Here is a 17,714-nt window from a genome sequence, read left to right on the forward strand (position 1 = left end):
CAGCTCAGAGAGATTCCTTAAACAAGCTGTCCCTTCCATGGTACCTCTAGACACTGGGCCCTTGGATTCCCAAGAGTCCCTTGAGTGGATGAGAACACAGATGCCTGTTCCTCTCCCTCCAGGCAAGTCTAGGGTAGAACACAGTGATTATAATTTTCAAAGCTCTCCCTAAAGTAATCCAAAAGATTTGCCAAACTTGGGAATTACCGCCACAGGTCTAACTTATGGTTTCAAACTAAAAGGAAACCCCACTCAGCACGTGTCTCTTTCCCTCAGTGCCACCTGGCAGTAAGTCAGGCATGCTTGCTGCTGCCTAGAGAGGAAACAAAAAGGAAATGTGTATTTTCACTCATGTGCTCATTTATTCGTGTTGTTTCAAAACAACTTAGGGCACCCAGGGACAGTAAGAAATAGGAAATTGTGGAACCTCAAAAAGTTCATACCCATCAAATGGCCAGTACTTCCTAAATGTAAAGAACTTGCTTCCTGTGACTTTGAACAGGACCCTTCTGCAATGTTACATCTTTCTTTCCTGACACCATCCTTCATAAAGTCGTACAGCTTCAGGACCATGATGCCTCCAAGGAGACTCGGCCATTTCTTGTGCTGTCGGTTTGTATGCATATGGTGGAGAAATGGGCTTCTTAGTTCTTATTTCTTCATTCTAGCGCTACTAACTTCATTTTGCAAATGTGATTTCCACAATCCAGTAGGAAAGTCCTCACCACGTCACCCGGAACCGAGAGCTTATGACACTGATCAGGAAAGCTTCTAGGACTGATAGGATTCTGGGTCCTGTCCTTGACTCCATCCCCAAACTCCCAAATCCATGGGGATTTTGGATTATTTTCTAGCAGAATGACCAGAAATATTAAGCATACCCCTCAGTGGAATAGCTATTTTCCTCCACCGCTGCATATTAATACTAAACCAGGGCTGTGTGGTGTAGAGCCTAGAAAGACCTTCGTTGACTTGGAATTGCCCCAATCTGATGGTGAACATGAGCAATAAGCATACCAGATGGGAATTTCCTCAAGCACTCCAGTCTTGGTACAGTGAAACCCCAGCAACAGAAATTATCTACCAGTTATTAAAGCCTTCGCCCACCCTAGTTATGTGGCTGGAGAACACTTTCTTCTAAATCCCTCCACTCCTAGCAATCCTCCTGACCCCACACTGTGGTCTCTGGTCTGTGGTCCCAGGGGAAATCATTGTGCAGTTTGTACAAACCTCCTGCAGTGAAGACCCAGCTATCAGTAGACATGCATGAAATTCTTGGAGCAACTTCTCTACTCCTGTCCTAATGGGCCATTTTCCCTTGACATGCCAATAGTTTCCAAACTGAAGTGGGTGTATAGGGAAATGTCCTTCCCGCAACAGCCATCACATTCTGCTACTGGGTCATGAAAGAGTGCTGTCCTGTGACTTGGCTTTTATTAGCCCCACTATTTTTCCAGCCCCATCTCCTGAAAACTCTGGCCCTGGTCCAAAGGGGGAAGGATCAGATACAATGCGGGTGCCAACTTCTTTTGAAGCCCTTATTTTAGAAATTTTTCCTTGGGATGAATTATTAACTTATGTAGTACACTGGAGAAGACCTTGATTGTGACCCTTAGCCCCTAGGGATTTAAGGCCAGGAGGCTGAGGACAGACTGGGTAGCTCTGTCCAGTCATGTCTCCTTCTCATAAGGCTTTTTTTTTTTTGGATGTTAGGAATGCTACTTGTGGGAAGTTATATCTGAATTTATGGGGCTTATACAGCTTCAGAGAGGGCAATGGCACCTCACTCCAGTACTCTTGCCTGGAGAATCCCATGGATGGAGGAGCCTGGTAGGCTGCAGTCCATGGGGTCGCTAAGAGTCGGAGACGACTGAGAGAGTTTACTTTCTCTTTTCACTTTCATGCATTGGAGAAGGAAATGGCAACCCACTTCAGTGTTCTTGCCTGGAGAATCCCAGGGATGGGAGAGCCTGGTGGGCTGCCGTCTATGGGGTCGCACAGAGTCGGACACGACTGAAGTGACTTAGCAGTAGCAGTATACAGCTTAGGTCCTCATCCTGCGATTTCTTCCATTCCAATCTCTACCTCACCATGTTAACACAAAATAAAAAATTCAGTCATTCATTCATCTACTCAACAAACATTCACTGAAAACTTCGTATGTACCTGGCCCTATTATAAGTATTTGATCTATTCAGTGAGCAAAATAGGTTAAAAATCTTTGTGCTCTTGGAACTTCATCCTAGACAAACAATGAACAAAATGCAAAAATAAATTATATAGTAGGCTAGACTACGTGCTGTAGAATGCATTGAACTAGATAAGAGGGGAATTAGGAGCAAGGGAATGGGTTGGGGTTGGTGAGCTGAGTGCAATTTAAGTAGAGTGGTCAAGGTTCAGCTCATTGAGGGGGTGACATTTGAGCAAGACTGGAACCATGTGAGTGAGTTAGCATTTTGGCACCTGGGAGAACTGATGTCTAGGCAAAAATAATAGTGCAAAATTCGTAAAGAGGTATCTTTTAGAAATGGCAGTGAGAAGACTATGATTGGAAGAGACTGAAAGATGTAATAGGGGGCAGATTACACATGGCCCTGAAGGCCATTGCCATGTCAAGCCTACCATATTGTTTTTTGCAAAATACATTCTCATACATTTAATATTTTCAACCTTATAAAATAAGTTTCATAGTAAAAATAATAGAGACTCACAAATATTCAAAACAGCATTTTACCCAATTCTGTCAATATCTGTTCCAGTGAAAATTATATCAGAACAGCCATACATAAATAATACTGAAAGTATGACTTGATTTTCATCTCTTTTCCCTTTATATCCCTTCTTAAGGGTCCTGAATTATCTACCCATAGAATGCCCACCCACATTGCTAAGATTTCCCTGTAATTCTGGAGAATGGCTTCAATTCTGGGGTCAAGCAGAGATGAAATTTCCTGGGGGAAAATTTGACCATTGAAAAAATCAAGTTTTCCATGTGTTGCCTTTTAGTTTGCTACAGACAAATAATGCCTCCAGGGAAAGGAGGAATAAGGCCTCCAGGGACATGAAGTCCAAGCTAGGAGCAGCCATTAACAACACTTGACAACCTGGAGAAACCAAGGAGATACAAAGCCAGAACCCACAGACAATCCTTCAACAAATCCCGTCAGTGTTCCTCTCAAATATATCCGCAATCTAACCCCAAGCACTGCCACTCTGGCCTTCAGTTCTTACCTCGACTACAATGGCTCCTAAGCTGTGTCTTTGGCCCCTGATGCGAAGAGCTGACTCATTTGAAAAGACCCAGATCCTGGGAAAGATTGAGGACAGGGGGAGAAGGGGACGACAGAGGATGAGATGGTTGGATGGCATCACCGACTCGATGGACACGAGTTTGGGTAGACTCCGGGAGTTGGTGATGGACAGGGAGGCCTGGCGTGCTGCGGTTCATGGGGTCGCAAGGAGTTGGACACGACTGAGCGACTGAACGGAACTGAAGCCGTGCCTTACCAGGCTGACCTCCCTCCCTCCTGGAGAGGAGGAAGCTGGAGGAGCACAGTGCTAGAGAAGACTGACAGTGCCAGCTGCTCTTGGGTGACCCTTGAAAGCCACATGAGGAGTCTGGATTTTTTTTCTGAGTGAGATGGGAAACCACTCAGAAGACTGAAAACTGTGAAGTTGTGATCGGGGAAATAACGTGATTCCTTAAAAAAGCACTCTGATTGCTGAGTGGGGAGCTAGCTGGTCGTAGGAGGAGCCAAAACAGGGAGGCCAGACTGGAGCCTGCTACAGCAGAAGTGAGCCAAGACCTTGAGGCTGCCTGTTCTGCTTTGCAAATGCCAGTCTCCTTCCTACCCCTTTGCTCTTCCATACCTTTGGTCTTGAATAGTGTTTTCCCAGATCATCAAATGACTCATTCTCTCTGTTTATTCCTGCCTTCACTTAAGTATCACCTCCACAGAGGCTTTCACTGATTCTTGTGTCAAAGACAGCTCCCACTTCTGTTCATCATTCTCCATCCTCTCACCCTTTTCCTCCTATTATTTATTACTACCTGGTATTTTACATGGTATAATCTTTGGTTGTGGTTCCGTCTATCTCTTCCTCAAGAGTTTCCATTCAATGGGAGCAAGGACCTTGTCTCTCTTCTTTGCCTGACATGAGTAAACATAACAGGGACTCAAAAAATATTTGCTCTGTGCATGGGTGAGTGGATGGATGGATGATGAATACATTTATCTGTTTATAGCAAGTCTGAAACAAATGAGACCAAGTTATAATTCTTAGAAAATGCATATATTTTCAGAAAAGGGAAATAATGTAATAAAAGCACCAAAGATTACTGGTATATGAACATTGTTCATTTTTATTGAGGATTCATTATATTCTAGGCAGTACTGTGAGTTTTACTTAGTTCGTCTGATTTAATCCTTCAACAGCCTTAAGAGGTAGATGTTATTATCCTGATTTTTAGACAAGAAAACTGAAATTTGGATAGCTACCCATTATAGACTCAGGAACACTTGTAAATTCATTGCCTTCCAATTCCGAGAAGCCCTTGCAAGGTGGCCTTTTAGCCTTGAAAAAGAAAAGTTGCTTGTTCAAAGCCAAGACGTTGTTATAGTTTTAAAACCTAAATTGGACTTGGTGTCAGCTGATCCGACAACCTTCCCTTTTTTTAATCCCAGGTAATCCGGTAATCTCCCAGTGATGAGTAGAGCATGTTCACGCCATTAATGCTGGGTACAATTAGACGCAGCTGCCTCAGCCTCAGGTGCCCAGCAGGAAGTCATAATTGACAACACGGATCTGAGTGAAGCAGCACGGTCACTCACAGGCTGGTCACCTTTTCCGTCCATCTTCCTCATGGAACCTGCTGCACTGATATACTGCTCAGCTCTTCTCTGACCAATGACTAATACCCTGGACTGGACATCCCTATGTCCAATTCTGTTCCTAACCCAGATGATTGTGGAGGTGAGTTATAAACACTCCACTGAATCTCACCTGAAAAGTTAAACAGAATTCCCTCTCTATTCTTCACTCCCAATATGGGTGGAAAACAGTGAAAACCACTTAGTCATGTCCTACTGAAGCCCACCAAGCTCCTCCGTCCATGAGATTCTCCAGGCAAGAATACTGGAGTAGGTAGCCATTCCCTTCTCCTGACCGGGAGGAAATCTTCCTGACCCAGGGATCGAACTTGGATCTCCAGCATTGCAGGCAGATTCTTTACCATCTGAGCCACCAGGATAATACCACAATGGGTAATACCCCAAAAATATGTGAAGCTTTTCATAGGAAGGATGAGTGTAGAGTCAAATTTAATATTGTGAGTCTCAAATTCAGAATTTAAAAAGGCGCTGGGAGAAGTAAATATTTGCAGATTTGCTGCATACTTAACAATACAGTCCTAATATCTCTTTTATTTTCATCAAAAATTTTTATTTTGTTTCTAACCACAGAGATAAGAAATATCCCCTCTCAGAAAATACTGGCTATGTACAATTTTGTTATAATTTTAGGTTACCCACAATTGGAATTTGGCACTTATATTTATCCCTTTGAATATTAATGAGAAAGTTTGCATTTCTGTCTAGCATCTTAATAACATTAGCATATCTCCCCTCTGCCCTGCACCGCCTTGTATGAATTAGAGACCAACTGATTCACCTGTTCTCATCTTTAGGGATTTTTTTTTCCTAAAGATTTTATCATCAAGGAGTTACCTTTTATAAAGATTTGGCAATTTTTTTGGTGGTCCTCTTTCATTAGGAAAACAATGATGGAATCTTTTCAGAAATACACACTGATCTATAGGAAAACAGTCTTAGAAGCAATTTGTTCAAGAACAGAGATTGTGGTCTGTGCAGAAAAATGTACCAAGATCTCTTTCCAGGGTAAATTAGGAGGCTATGTGGGTCTAATCCTGCTCATCTAATGGGTACAAAGCTTTCTTTTACTTCAGGGCCTCAGGCTGTTTACAAATAAACACAGACCAAGGTGATATTTTGCCCAAGATAGCACTATAAGGGGGACTACAGAGTCTTTTGGTTAATGACCTATTTGAAATAATACACCAGCACACATACACTCGATTTAGGGAGAATGTAGTGCCAATTTGGGTGGGCCAGCACTGAGTACTCTGATGAAAGCCCTTCGCAATGGCTTCCAAAGAATGGGAACCAGAAACACTAAAGCCATACTTGCTCAGAGCCATAAGAGAAGAGACTTCTAGCGATGAGACCCCATGAAAAAGGCTCCCTGGCTCCAAGGCCCTAAGCACAGCCCTGGGAACCATTAGAGAGGGGTTCTGGCAGATCTCAGCTGACACATGAGTGAATGGCAGGAGGCAAGGAAAGGAAGCTGGGGCCCACCCCAAGTCAGACTTCAGAGATGCAAGGCTATCACACACACGCACACACGCACGCCCCTAACTGTCTCGAGGAAGGCACAGTTCACATTTTAATGTTAAGCAAATGTAACAGTATATTGTCCCCTCTTCTCACAGAGATGGAAAAGATGAAAGCTCTTTAAAAGGACAAAGAAATGGAGACCTTAACTCCCAGATCTGAAGGTGCTCTATGAATGATCGGCTGATGGGCATGATCAGCTTTTGGTTTCACTGTATTAGCTTTGCTTCAAGGAGCTCTGGACATGTTATCTCTGCAGGAAAGGTATATCAGAAAAAGGCCAAGGTGGAAGGATGAAGTGCATTTCTAAGTTAATCAATTTTCCTTTTTAAAATCACCACCTCTCCTCACGCCCAGCATCAGTAACTCTCGGTCTGCTCCCGCAGCTCTCAGCCAGGCTTGGTCAAGCCCAGCTTCACCACCTTCACCCTTCACATTGAAAGTGAAAGTGAAAGAAAGTGAGGTCGCTCAGTCATGTCCGACTCTTTGCGACCCCGTGGACTGCAGGCTCCACTGTAGGCTCCGCTCCACCAGGCTCCTCCGTCCATGGGATTCTCCAGGCAAGAATACTGGAGTGGGTTGCCATTTCTTTCTCCAGGGGATCTTCCCGACCCAGGGATCGAACCCAGGTCTCCTGCATTGCAGGCAGATGCTTTAACCTCTGAGCCACTGGTTCCCGATCCAGGGGTGCCTCCCCGCTGGATGTTCTTATGGCTGGATATTTTCTATCATCCAATAGCAGCTAAAATGTCACCTCCTGAGAGAGACCCTCCCTGACCACAGTGTTTAAAACTTATTTTTTTATTCCTTGTTTATAAGGTATTCCTTGTAAATACCTTGTTTATTTTTCTCATTGCCCCTTTTATAACCTGAAATTCTTTTTCAGATATTTTATGCTTCTCTTCCCCTTTGAACATAACATTTTTGTACAAGGGAGCATTTATTCTTTATCACCATCCTCCCCTCAGCTCAGTGAGTGGCATGCAGAAAATATTCAATAACTATTTATGAAACAATGAAAAGACTTAGCTGAAGTCTCACCTTTTCTGTGTCAGTCCGCAGTAGTCTTTCCCTTTTCTGGGAAATAAAGCTCCTGAACTGAGTTCTGCATCCACACTGCACAGTGCTTCACTATAGGATCTTGAGGGTCCAGTGGTCATGTCATCTTACCTCATTTACATGCTATGTGGATTAAGGATCAGACTTTCTACTCTTCTCTTTTCCATCCCCCAAGCAGAGATCTCGATTCACTTGTCTTGAAGCTGATGTAACAGAAATGTTAGCTCTGGGGAGAACAGTCCTTTTCCCAGAGTGGTCCTTCCCCCATAAAGCCCTCTAGAAAGCGGCAGATCTAGCATGAATATACTGCCCTAAGGACATGGCATGAAACCCCAGGCCGTGGGTTCAGTGTCGGGAGCAAGCTGTCGCCTTCAGGAGAACAGGTTTGGTTGCAGAAGTCTTGAACTTGGTACACATTTTGTTCATTTCAGGCATACTGTGAAAAATCTAAACAGCTCTAAATGAAGGGCTGATTGTAAATTATTACAGATTTCCTCCTGTTGCTTTCAGATTATTTATTTAAAAGGGTCTGGTAAATACCAGATCTTTATTACGATGACAAATGTCTGCCAAAAGAAGAGGGAAAAAAACTCTTTCAAAATTGTTCTGCATGGAAATGCAGGTGACTTTGACCAGCAATGCAAACTACCGCCTACCCCAGGCAGCCTGTCGCTTCTAAGCTTTGGAAAGAGCTCTTTTTAAGATTAGAACTTCCTTTCAAAATCGCTTTGACTAAGAAGCCAGCACTCATCATCTTACTAACATTTGCTCTGTGTTGTCAATCTTTGGTGGTCAGTAAAATGACCCCCAAATGCCAAAATCCAAATAAATAATTCAGGCACTGAACTTTAGAATATATGCTTGATTCTTAAAGACATGGAGTCCTACCACCTCTGAGATACTTTGACTAGGATGAGGCAGAAAGAAGATGACAGTGTACAAAAAGAAAAAAAAAAAAGGCATTTAGTTGAGCATTTGAGCATCAATTCTAGATTTCCAATTCAGTCAACATGGGAACTCACAGACCTGGCTCAATTTTAACTTGAGAAAAAACAGCGAAAGGAAAGAAATATCAGTTTTGCAGCGTTAATCATGCAAGATCTCCTAAAATCTCAGTTCTATGAACTGTTTTCAAGACTTTATGTTGTGCTCTATACACAACATCACACACAGGCACACATACCACCACCACTACATGTCTTAGAGATCGGATTAATATCTCAGGCTACCAGTAACTCTGATCAGTTCCGAAACAACTTTTGCTCTGGAGATTCCCTCAAGGAATCTAAGTTGAGTTTCACTTTGAAAACATTAACACGGTCTCGTATCCCTATGAAATAAAGTTTTGTAGGAATGGATATATAATAAAAATGAAGCAATAGAAAAAAATAACAATTGTACTATTTTTGAGCACTGCTATAAACTGAATTGCATTCCCTTGAAATGTGTAAGTTGCAGCTGTAACTACCAATGTGTCTATATTTGAAGATAGGGCCTGTAAGGAAGCTCTTAGGGCTTCCCTGGCGGCTCAGATGGTAAAGAATCTGCCAGCAATGGGGAGATCTGGGTTTGATCCCTGGGTGGGGAAGATCCTCCGGAGAAGGAAATGACATCCTATTCCCGTATTCTTGCCTGGAGAATTCCATGGACAGAGAAGACTGGAGGGCTACAGTTCATGGGGCTCACAAAGAGTCGGACATGACTGAGTGACTAACACTTTCACTTTTTCATAAGGAGGTTGTTGTTCAGTTGCCCATTTGCGACCCCATGGACTGCAGCATGCCAGGCCTCCCTGTCCCTCATCATTTCCTGAAGTTTGCCCAAGTTCATGTCCACTGCACAGGTAATGCCATTCAGCCGTCTCATCTTCTGATGCCCTCTCCTCCTTCTGCCCTCAATCTTTCCCGGCAAGAGGGACTTTTCCATTGAGTCAGCTGTTCACTGCATAAGTTCAGTTCAATTACTCAGTCATGTCCAACTCTTTGTGATCCCATGACTGCAGCACGCCAGGCTTCCCTGTCCATCACCAACTCCCGGAGCTTGCTCAAACTCATGTCCATCGAGTCAGTGGTGCCATCCAACCATCTCATCCTCTGTCATCCGCTTCTCCTCCTGCCTTCAATCTTTCCCAGCATCAGGGTCATTTCCAATGAGTCAGTTCTTCACATCAGGTAGCCGAAGTATTGGAACTTCAATTTCAGCATCAGTCCTTCCAATGAATATTCAAGGTTGATTTCCCTTAAGATTGATTGGTTTGATCTCTTTGCTGTCTAAGGGACTTCCAGGAGTCTTCTCCAGCACCAGAGTTTGAAAGCATCAATTCTTGGGCATTCATAAGGAAGCTATTAAGGTTAAATAAAGCCATAGGGTGGAGTCTTAGTCCAATCAATCTGGCATCCTTATAAGAACTAGCGTTATTTTAAGAGATACCAGAGAACTCTCTTCTCTCCTCACACAAGAGAAAAGGCCACATGAGAACTCAGCAAGAAGCCTGGCGCCTACAAGCCAAGAAGAGAGGTTTCACCAGAAACCAACCTTGACATCACATTGATTTTAGACTCCTACCCTTTCAGAACTGTGAGAACATAAATTTGTATTACAGTACCCAGTCAGTGGTATTCTGTTACGGGAGTCTAAGCAAACTAAGACAAGCACTCCCTATTGCTTGTGAGTGAAAGTCACTCAGTCGTGTCCAACTCTTTGCAACCCCATGGATTATACAGTCCATGGAATTCTTCAGGCTAGAATGCTGGAGTGGGTAGCGTTTCCCTTCTCCAAGGGATCTTCCCAACCCAGGGATTGAACCCAGGTCTCCCACATTGCAGGCAGATTCTTTACCAGCTGAGCCACAGGGGAAGCTCAAGAATGCTGAGTGGGTAGCCTATCCCTTCTCCAGTGGATCTTCCCATTAGTGATTACCAAATATTTCATGCTCATTATCTTTTATAAACCCTGTGAGTTAGGCACTATTATTGTCCTCATTCTAAACACGAGGAAACCGAGACACCGTAAAATTATTATGTAACTTGCCCAAAGTCCCACACACAGACCTTTCTGACTCCAGATGGTGTTAGAATAAGTAAATGAAAATAAATATCTTGAAGATATCTCAAGGCTTAAAATTTTATTATGACTCACATGTGTCATTTATTCCTTCCATTGATGTACTTGGATTTTTGTCAATTGTGCTAAATTGAACTTAACTTGCGTTAATAACCTCAATCTAAATGAACCAGCATAATGAGCTCATAATGGTCACATTTAATCAATACCTACCAGGGAACAGTTACATTATCATTTTTCTCACACTGTTTTGCCTTTACAGACAGTGTAGTCTGTTATTGAGTATAAAGTAGTAAGTGGATTTAAATCTTTTATCGGTGTGACCCGGTGCGGAGGGGCTCGGAGGAGACGAGCGGGCCCGCGGTGGGCGAGGGACCCGGCTGGAGCCGGAGCCGGAGCCGCGGCGGCGAAGCTGCCGGGTCCTTCATGATGAGAAATCTGGGGACACTTCTCTCTCCTTTGTGTAGTTGATAGTTTGGGCGGTAAAGAGATGGCTGACAGTGTCAAAACCTTTCTGCAGGATCTTGCCAGGGGAATCAAAGACTCCATCTGGGGAATTTGTACCATCTCGAAGCTAGATGCTCGAACTCAACAAAAGAGAGAGGAGCAGCGTGGAAGAAGGGCAAGCAGTGTCCTGGCTCAGAGGAGAGCCCAGAGCACAGAGAGGAAGCAGGAGAGTGAACCACGTACTGTTAGCAGAATTTTTCAGTGCTGCGCTTGGAATGGTGGAGTTTTCTGGCTCAGTCTCCTCCTGTTTTATCGAGTGTTTATTCCCGTCCTTCAATCAGTGACGGCCCAGATTATTGGTGACCCGTCGCTACACGGGAATGTCTGGTCGTGGCTGGAGTTCTTCCTCACATCAATTTTCAGCGCTCTCTGGGTGCTCCCCCTCTTTGTGCTCAGCAAAGTCGTGAACGCGATTTGGTTTCAGGATATAGCTGACCTGGCATTCGAGGTGTCCGGGAGGAAGCCTCACCCGTTTCCTAGTGTCAGCAAAATAATTGCTGACATGCTCTTCAACCTCTTGCTTCAGGCACTCTTCCTTCTCCAGGGGATGTTTGTGAGTCTCTTTCCCATCCATCTTGTTGGCCAGCTGGTTAGCCTCCTGCATATGTCTCTCCTCTACTCACTGTACTGCTTCGAGTATCGTTGGTTCAATAAAGGAATTGAAATGCACCAGCGGTTGTCAAACATAGAAAGGAATTGGCCTTACTACTTTGGATTTGGTTTGCCCCTGGCCTTCCTCACAGCAATGCAGTCCTCCTACATTGTCAGTGGCTGCCTCTTCTCTATCCTCTTTCCTTTATTCATTATCAGTGCCAATGAAGCAAAGACCCCTGGCAAAGCATACCTTTTCCAGTTGCGCCTCTTCTCCTTGGTGGTTTTCTTAAGCAACAGACTCTTCCACAAGACAGTCTACCTGCAGTCAGCCCTGAGCAGCTCCACTTCTGCAGAAAAATTACCCTCACCGCACCCGTCTCCTGCCAAACTGAAGGCTGCTGTAGGCCGCTGAGTCGGTCACCCGCCATCTGGAGGGGCCGGGTGGGATCGGAAGGATGCTGTGGCAGCTCTTCTCCTGGTTCACCTCCATCCGCTCCCAGGGAAGGCAGGGCCCACCCTGCCAAGGGCCCTGCCCACATTCCCTTCTCTCTGAGGAATCCAGATTTTTGTCTCTGGTGCATGTAAGGCAGAATCTTCCTGCGACCAGTATGGATTTTAAACACTGGTGAGTCTGAAAGGACCACAGGTGTTGCTGCAGCTCTTTTCTAGCATTTGCCAGCCCCGTGCCTGGACTGATTTGAATACTCTTTCTCCCTGTGCCATTTCCCTTCCATTTTCCCTTTCTGCCTCCCACCGCCCTTGGATGAATGGATTTTTGTAATTTTAGCTGTTGTGTTTTGTGGACCTGTTTTTTGTTTTTCTGTGAAGCACATATATTGGATGTGGGAGGGACAGGAGGCTCCACTGCTCCTGGTCACTCCCTTTATAGCCATCACTGTCTTGTTTCTTGTAACTCAGGTTAGATTTTGGTCTCTTGCTCCACTGCAAAAAAAAAACAAAAACACAAGCCTGAAGACATGGGACAGAAGAAAGACCTCACAGCCAGATCTCCACTGGGTTTGAGGAATGACTTTCTTTTTTCCCCTTGCAGGGGAAAAAGCTTTTTTCACTGGTACATTTAAAGCTCCCCAAAGATAGGGAGGTACCAATTTCGGACAAGTGCCACTGCAACACAGAATGCTCAGAGAACCTGAACTTTTAAACTCTGGAGGTCTGATCTTGACTGTTGGCCACTGCTGGGTCTGTCTGGTGTTTCAAAGGAATATTGGGTGCTGCAAATAGGAACTGAAGGGGTAAACTTATTAAATCCATTAAACCTGTGAAAAAAAAAATAAATCTTTTATCGAGCAGTGCTGTCAAGTACTACAGGTGTAGCTGCAAATCTTGACTCATCTGGTGGGAAATGTGCTCTGGGTTCTAAGAAGTCTGTTCCTTAGTGCATATAACTTAATGGGAGGAACAAGATGATCAAGAAAAATGTCTTGAAATATCTATTTTTATTTAGTGTACCATTTATTTTCCAAGAATACCAATGAGTCATATAGATTATATACATAGAGAACCCATAGAAAGTAGGAGATCTGAGAATGTAATCTGTTGGCAGGACACCAGAATGGTGATGGATAAACCCAGACTTGGAGTGATGCATATATTGGCTCCATATCTAGTGTTACTACTTACCAATAGTGTAGCCCAGACAAGTTATTTAACCCCTCTCAATCTCATTTTCATTATGTATAAAATGCACATAACAGAGAGCTCAGCGTTTTGCCTGGAAAGTACCGTATGTTCAGTCAATGTTAGCTGCAGTTATTGACATCTGAATCAGATGGATTTGTCTTTCACAATTTATTTATGTAATCATTCAGCATCCTGAAAAAACTTCTTTTTGGCTCATGGGTATAATCAAAACAGACCCTGTAGGCACATTCAAGGTACTTTCAAGCCATCAGAAGAAATAATATGGCAAAGGGTTGGGGGGGGGTGGTGGAAACAGAGCTAGAAGTAGAAAAAAATCATTTTTCAAAATGAAGAACTGTTATTTTCTAGCTCCCCAGAGACTTGCCAACAATAAACAGCAGAAAGTAGGCGATGATTATACTTTACATAAGAGACAGCTATTTATAAAAGAGTTTTAAATGATAGACAACAAACACTGTCAAGTCCACCAATACAATAGGCAGAGGTGCAAGCCAGTCTGCAGTTAGTACAGATGCCTTGGGAAGTAGCACAAAAAGTCACTGGAGTGAGCTTGAACCCCAGTTGCATAGAACCCAGGCATTAGCACCAGCTAAAGGCCTGGGAAGCCCCAGGCTTAACAGAAATTGGTCAAGTAGCAAACACATGTAAACCATGACCCTCAGTGTGGCTGCTGTTGTCTGTTAGAGCCCAGGTGTCATCAAATCGCCACCTCAGTAACCCCAATGGGAGAGACAGACTGGAAAAAGCTGTTAAAGGGTAAGGGCAGAAAAGCCTAGCTCTGACTCAGATTATGCAGCAATGACAGTTAACTAATCCCACAAATCTGTTTCCCCTTCATGGTCTGGAGTGGTGGCAGCATACCCTTACAGCCAGGAAGATAATTTCTTGGTCTCCTTTGCATCTTGGCAATGCCACGTACCTGAGTTCTAGCTAATGGCAGGGGACGGAAGGGGGCCTGGTATGAGAAGTGATATGTGCCACTTCTACTACTAAGTCGCTTCAGTCGTGTCCGACTCTGTGTGACCCCATAGACAGCAGCCCACCAGGCTCCCCCGTCCCTGGGATTCTCCAGGCAAGAACACTGGAGTGGGTTGCCACTTCCTTCTCCAGTGCATGAAAGTGAAAAGTGAAAGTGAAATCGCTCAGTTGTGTCCGACCCTCAGTGACCCCATGGACTGCAGCCTTCCAGGCTCCTCTGTCCATGGGATTTTCCAGGCAAAAGTACTGGAGTGGGGTGCCATTGCCTTCTCCGTGTGCCACTTCTAGGCCCACTCATAAAACCTCCCATATATGCATCATGACACTATTCTCCTCCAGCCACCAGACAGAGAGACCACTACAATAACCTTGGAAACTAAATGCTGAAGATTGCAAAAACTCCAAATACCTGAGTCCCTGAATGATGAGAAACATCCTTTCCTCCACACACCCACTTGCCTAAACTAATTGAGGACATTTTGTAAGCAAGAAACAAACTTCCATTGTGTGTGAGCCTTTACACATTTTAGCACCAGCTTGTTATAACAACTGGCATTATCCTAACAGCACAAATTATAAATATTTGGCATATGAATATTGCTGGAGAGAGAGCGCACAGGAATTTAAACACTCTTTCTTTTTCATTTTCTTTTTCTATTCTGATCTTTGCCTTCAATCCCTAAAAGCTGTAATTAGCATCAGAATATTGCCATTTTATTGAAATGTAGTGAGAATGAATGAACTGATACCTGACATATCATTCTGAGCTCCCTGGAGTAAAAAGTATAGTTAATTAAGTATAGAATATACACAATCATGTTTCATGGTACCTGTTTAACACAAATCAAATAGAAATCAAATTATGCAAACCTTAAACTTATCTATAACCCCAAAATCCCAAGGTACCCCATTATGTACACAAATGAGTATAAGCAGCATTATCTTGTACATTAAATAGGTAAAATTAGCTTTACTCTTCTTGAGTTGCCTTAAGAGGCAGTAACTAAGCGATAATAATCTCTTTCATAGAAGTGTGAACCTTTAGGTTCGCTATTATCTAAAGATATGTAAGTCTTTCAACTCTGAATATTCATTGTAAAGATTTATGCTGAAGTTGAAGCTCCAATACGTTGGCCGCCTGATGCGAAGAGCTGACTCACTGGAAAAGATTTTGATGCTGGGAAAGACCGAAAGCAAAATGAGAAGGGAGCAGCAGAGGATGAGATGGTTAGATAGCATCACCGACTCAATGGACATCAATTTGAGCAAACTCTGGGAGATAGTGGAAAACAGAGGAGCCTGGCATGCTGCAATCCATGGGGTGTCAAAAAGTCAAACAACAAAATCTCTGTACTCTTTCTGTCAAAGTTAGTGGCAACCTAACGGTGCTTCGGTGGTTGTTAGAGACAGCGGTACCACTAATGGTGTCTATAGCCTTTTGCACTGATTTTAAAGATTACAAGTATATTTTGAGCATGTTTCTAACTGATTTTGTAGTAATACCTGTTAAAGATGATCTTACATTTTGTTTGATCCAGGTTTCACAACAGAAGGCAAACATGTGGTAGCTTAAATTTAGGTGGAAGTCAGCCAAAATGGGAAGATGAATTACTTGTCACCCGATGATCTGAATTTAGGAAATTTCCCAATTTTAGAACTCAAGCTAAGTTTTCCACCAAGTCATTCAAGATGTATCCCTTCATGCCTTTAGTTTCTTTACACTGTTATGATTCATAATACTTACTGTGCCCCTGAACTTAGAGCTGGGAATTCAAAAATGCCTAAGATACAGTCTTTGTCCTCACAGAGCCAAAGCCTAATAGAGAAGACCATTGTATAAATGTGTGACCATAGGGCACAGCAATATATTTAATTCAGTTGTGCACAATGTCTAAATGCATCCCAAGCTCCATCACTGGATCATAGAGTACTAGGGGATAGGAGCTAAGGTGAAATGTTGTATATTTTGCCATCTATGCTGCAAATTTAATTTGGGGCTTTAAGGTTGATGAGTTCACCTCAACTAATCATTGTTCTATTTGAACCTGGCCAGCCTTCATATGGCCCTTTCTCATGATCTGGAAATTTATGATGCTCCAATGAAGAGGCTGCCATCTTGAATTGGCCAAAATTCATGTCAGTTCTTAGAAGGGAAAAGCCTTATTTACATGACTTCTGGCCTTTGACCCATCGCTCTACCAAAGTATTAAAATCCCAGTGTGCTCTCCTGTTTTTCTTTTACGTATTCACACTGGGCCAGAAAGTGTTAGTGAGAATGTAGAAGCGCTAAAGTAAGTGGTAGCCATCTGGCCTGGCCAACTTCTGAAAAATAAAATTCCTGTAGAAGATAAGGCCTTCTTTGGATGACACCTGTGCCCCAGGGAAATTGGCATATTATTATGAGCAGAGGGGAAAAGTCATTCTACCACATGGGAGTAATTGTTAGCAGGCAAGAGATCATGTAATACACAGCAATTGTGGATTTTAAGGGCAAGATTCCAGACCATGATATAAGCCCAGTTGTCTGTCCAAGGTTAATGGGGTAATGTCCTCGCTTACTCTCACTTGGAGCTAAATTAACTTTGTAAACTCATAGGTTCTGTCTTTTGTCTATAGGAGTCAGGATTTAGTGTTCTGAAATGGGAACCAAAGGATTTAATGTTTAACGGTGTGTTTGTACCTCTTTTCGGCAGACTAGGAACACATCTCCTTTTCCAACACACCCCTCTGAAAGGAGACCCAGAGAGGTGAGTCTTTGATGACAGCCTTTTTTACTTTGTTTAGAGAAGCCTGTCAGGCATTGTGTTATGAGAATACCTGGCCTGCCTGCAGCTGTGCTTCGCCCAGGACTACTGCAGCATAAGGTTTAAATCATCGAGTTCCATGAGGCTGGTGAGTGCGGCCCAGTATTTTTCACTGAGGCTCCCTTCTGTGTGTGTGTGTGTGTGTGTGTGTGTGTGTGTGTGTTAGTCGCTCATCCGTGTCTGACTCTTTAGGACCCCATGGATGTAGCCCAGCAGGCTCCCCTCTCCATGGAGTTCATCGGACAAGAATACTGCAGTTGGTTACCATTCCCTTCTCCAGAGGGAGGCTCCCTCTACAAGTCACCAGAATGGCTGCCGATTTTGTAAGAAAAGTCATTCAGATGAGTTTGCCCTTGTGGGCTGGGAGTTGGGGGAGGTACCCATCATGTATCAAAGCAGTGAATGGATCGACTGTATTTTTACTTTACAACCAACTGTTTCGGCAGCCTGGAGGAGCGGTCAGACGACCGGCCCCATTGCACGCTGCTGTCATCCCAGTGAAGGAGGTCAGGTTCAGTGACTGCAGGGCCACAGTCAGCATCCGGTTGCTTGGGAGCAAACTGACTGTCGTCAGGTAGCAGCAACGTACAACTATGAATTCTGTCCAACATTTACAAAATGTCCCTGTTCCGTGAAG

The 17,714-nt window shown here is 43.7% G+C and overlaps 1 protein-coding gene across 2 annotated transcripts; it reads left to right on the forward strand.

Annotated features, from left to right (window-relative positions):
- The first annotated feature begins 10,944 nt into the window (after window positions 1-10,944).
- On the forward strand, window positions 10,945-12,102 carry LOC138080263 (etoposide-induced protein 2.4 homolog). 2 transcript variants are annotated; one of them, XM_068973217.1, is made up of 2 exons: window positions 10,945-11,693; window positions 11,806-12,059. In XM_068973217.1, exons 1-2 carry the CDS (start codon window positions 11,023-11,025, stop codon window positions 11,921-11,923), a joined length of 789 nt encoding a protein of 262 aa, XP_068829318.1. In that variant the 5' UTR covers window positions 10,945-11,022; the 3' UTR covers window positions 11,924-12,059. The 2 variants fall into 2 exon arrangements, with proteins under 2 accessions (XP_068829318.1, XP_068829317.1); XM_068973216.1 differs by having other exon boundaries at window positions 10,945-12,102.
- Window positions 12,103-17,714: the final 5,612 nt, after the last annotated feature.

The sequence above is a fragment of the Capricornis sumatraensis genome, chromosome 5 (assembly GCF_032405125.1).
Source record: "Capricornis sumatraensis isolate serow.1 chromosome 5, serow.2, whole genome shotgun sequence".
NCBI classification, from domain to species: domain Eukaryota; kingdom Metazoa; phylum Chordata; class Mammalia; order Artiodactyla; family Bovidae; genus Capricornis; species Capricornis sumatraensis.

Excerpts from the sequence above, each read along its gene's own strand:
- LOC138080263 (XM_068973216.1), top strand. The coding sequence starts at position 11,023 with ATGGCTGACAGTGTCAAAACCTTTCTGCAGGATCTTGCCAGGGGAATC.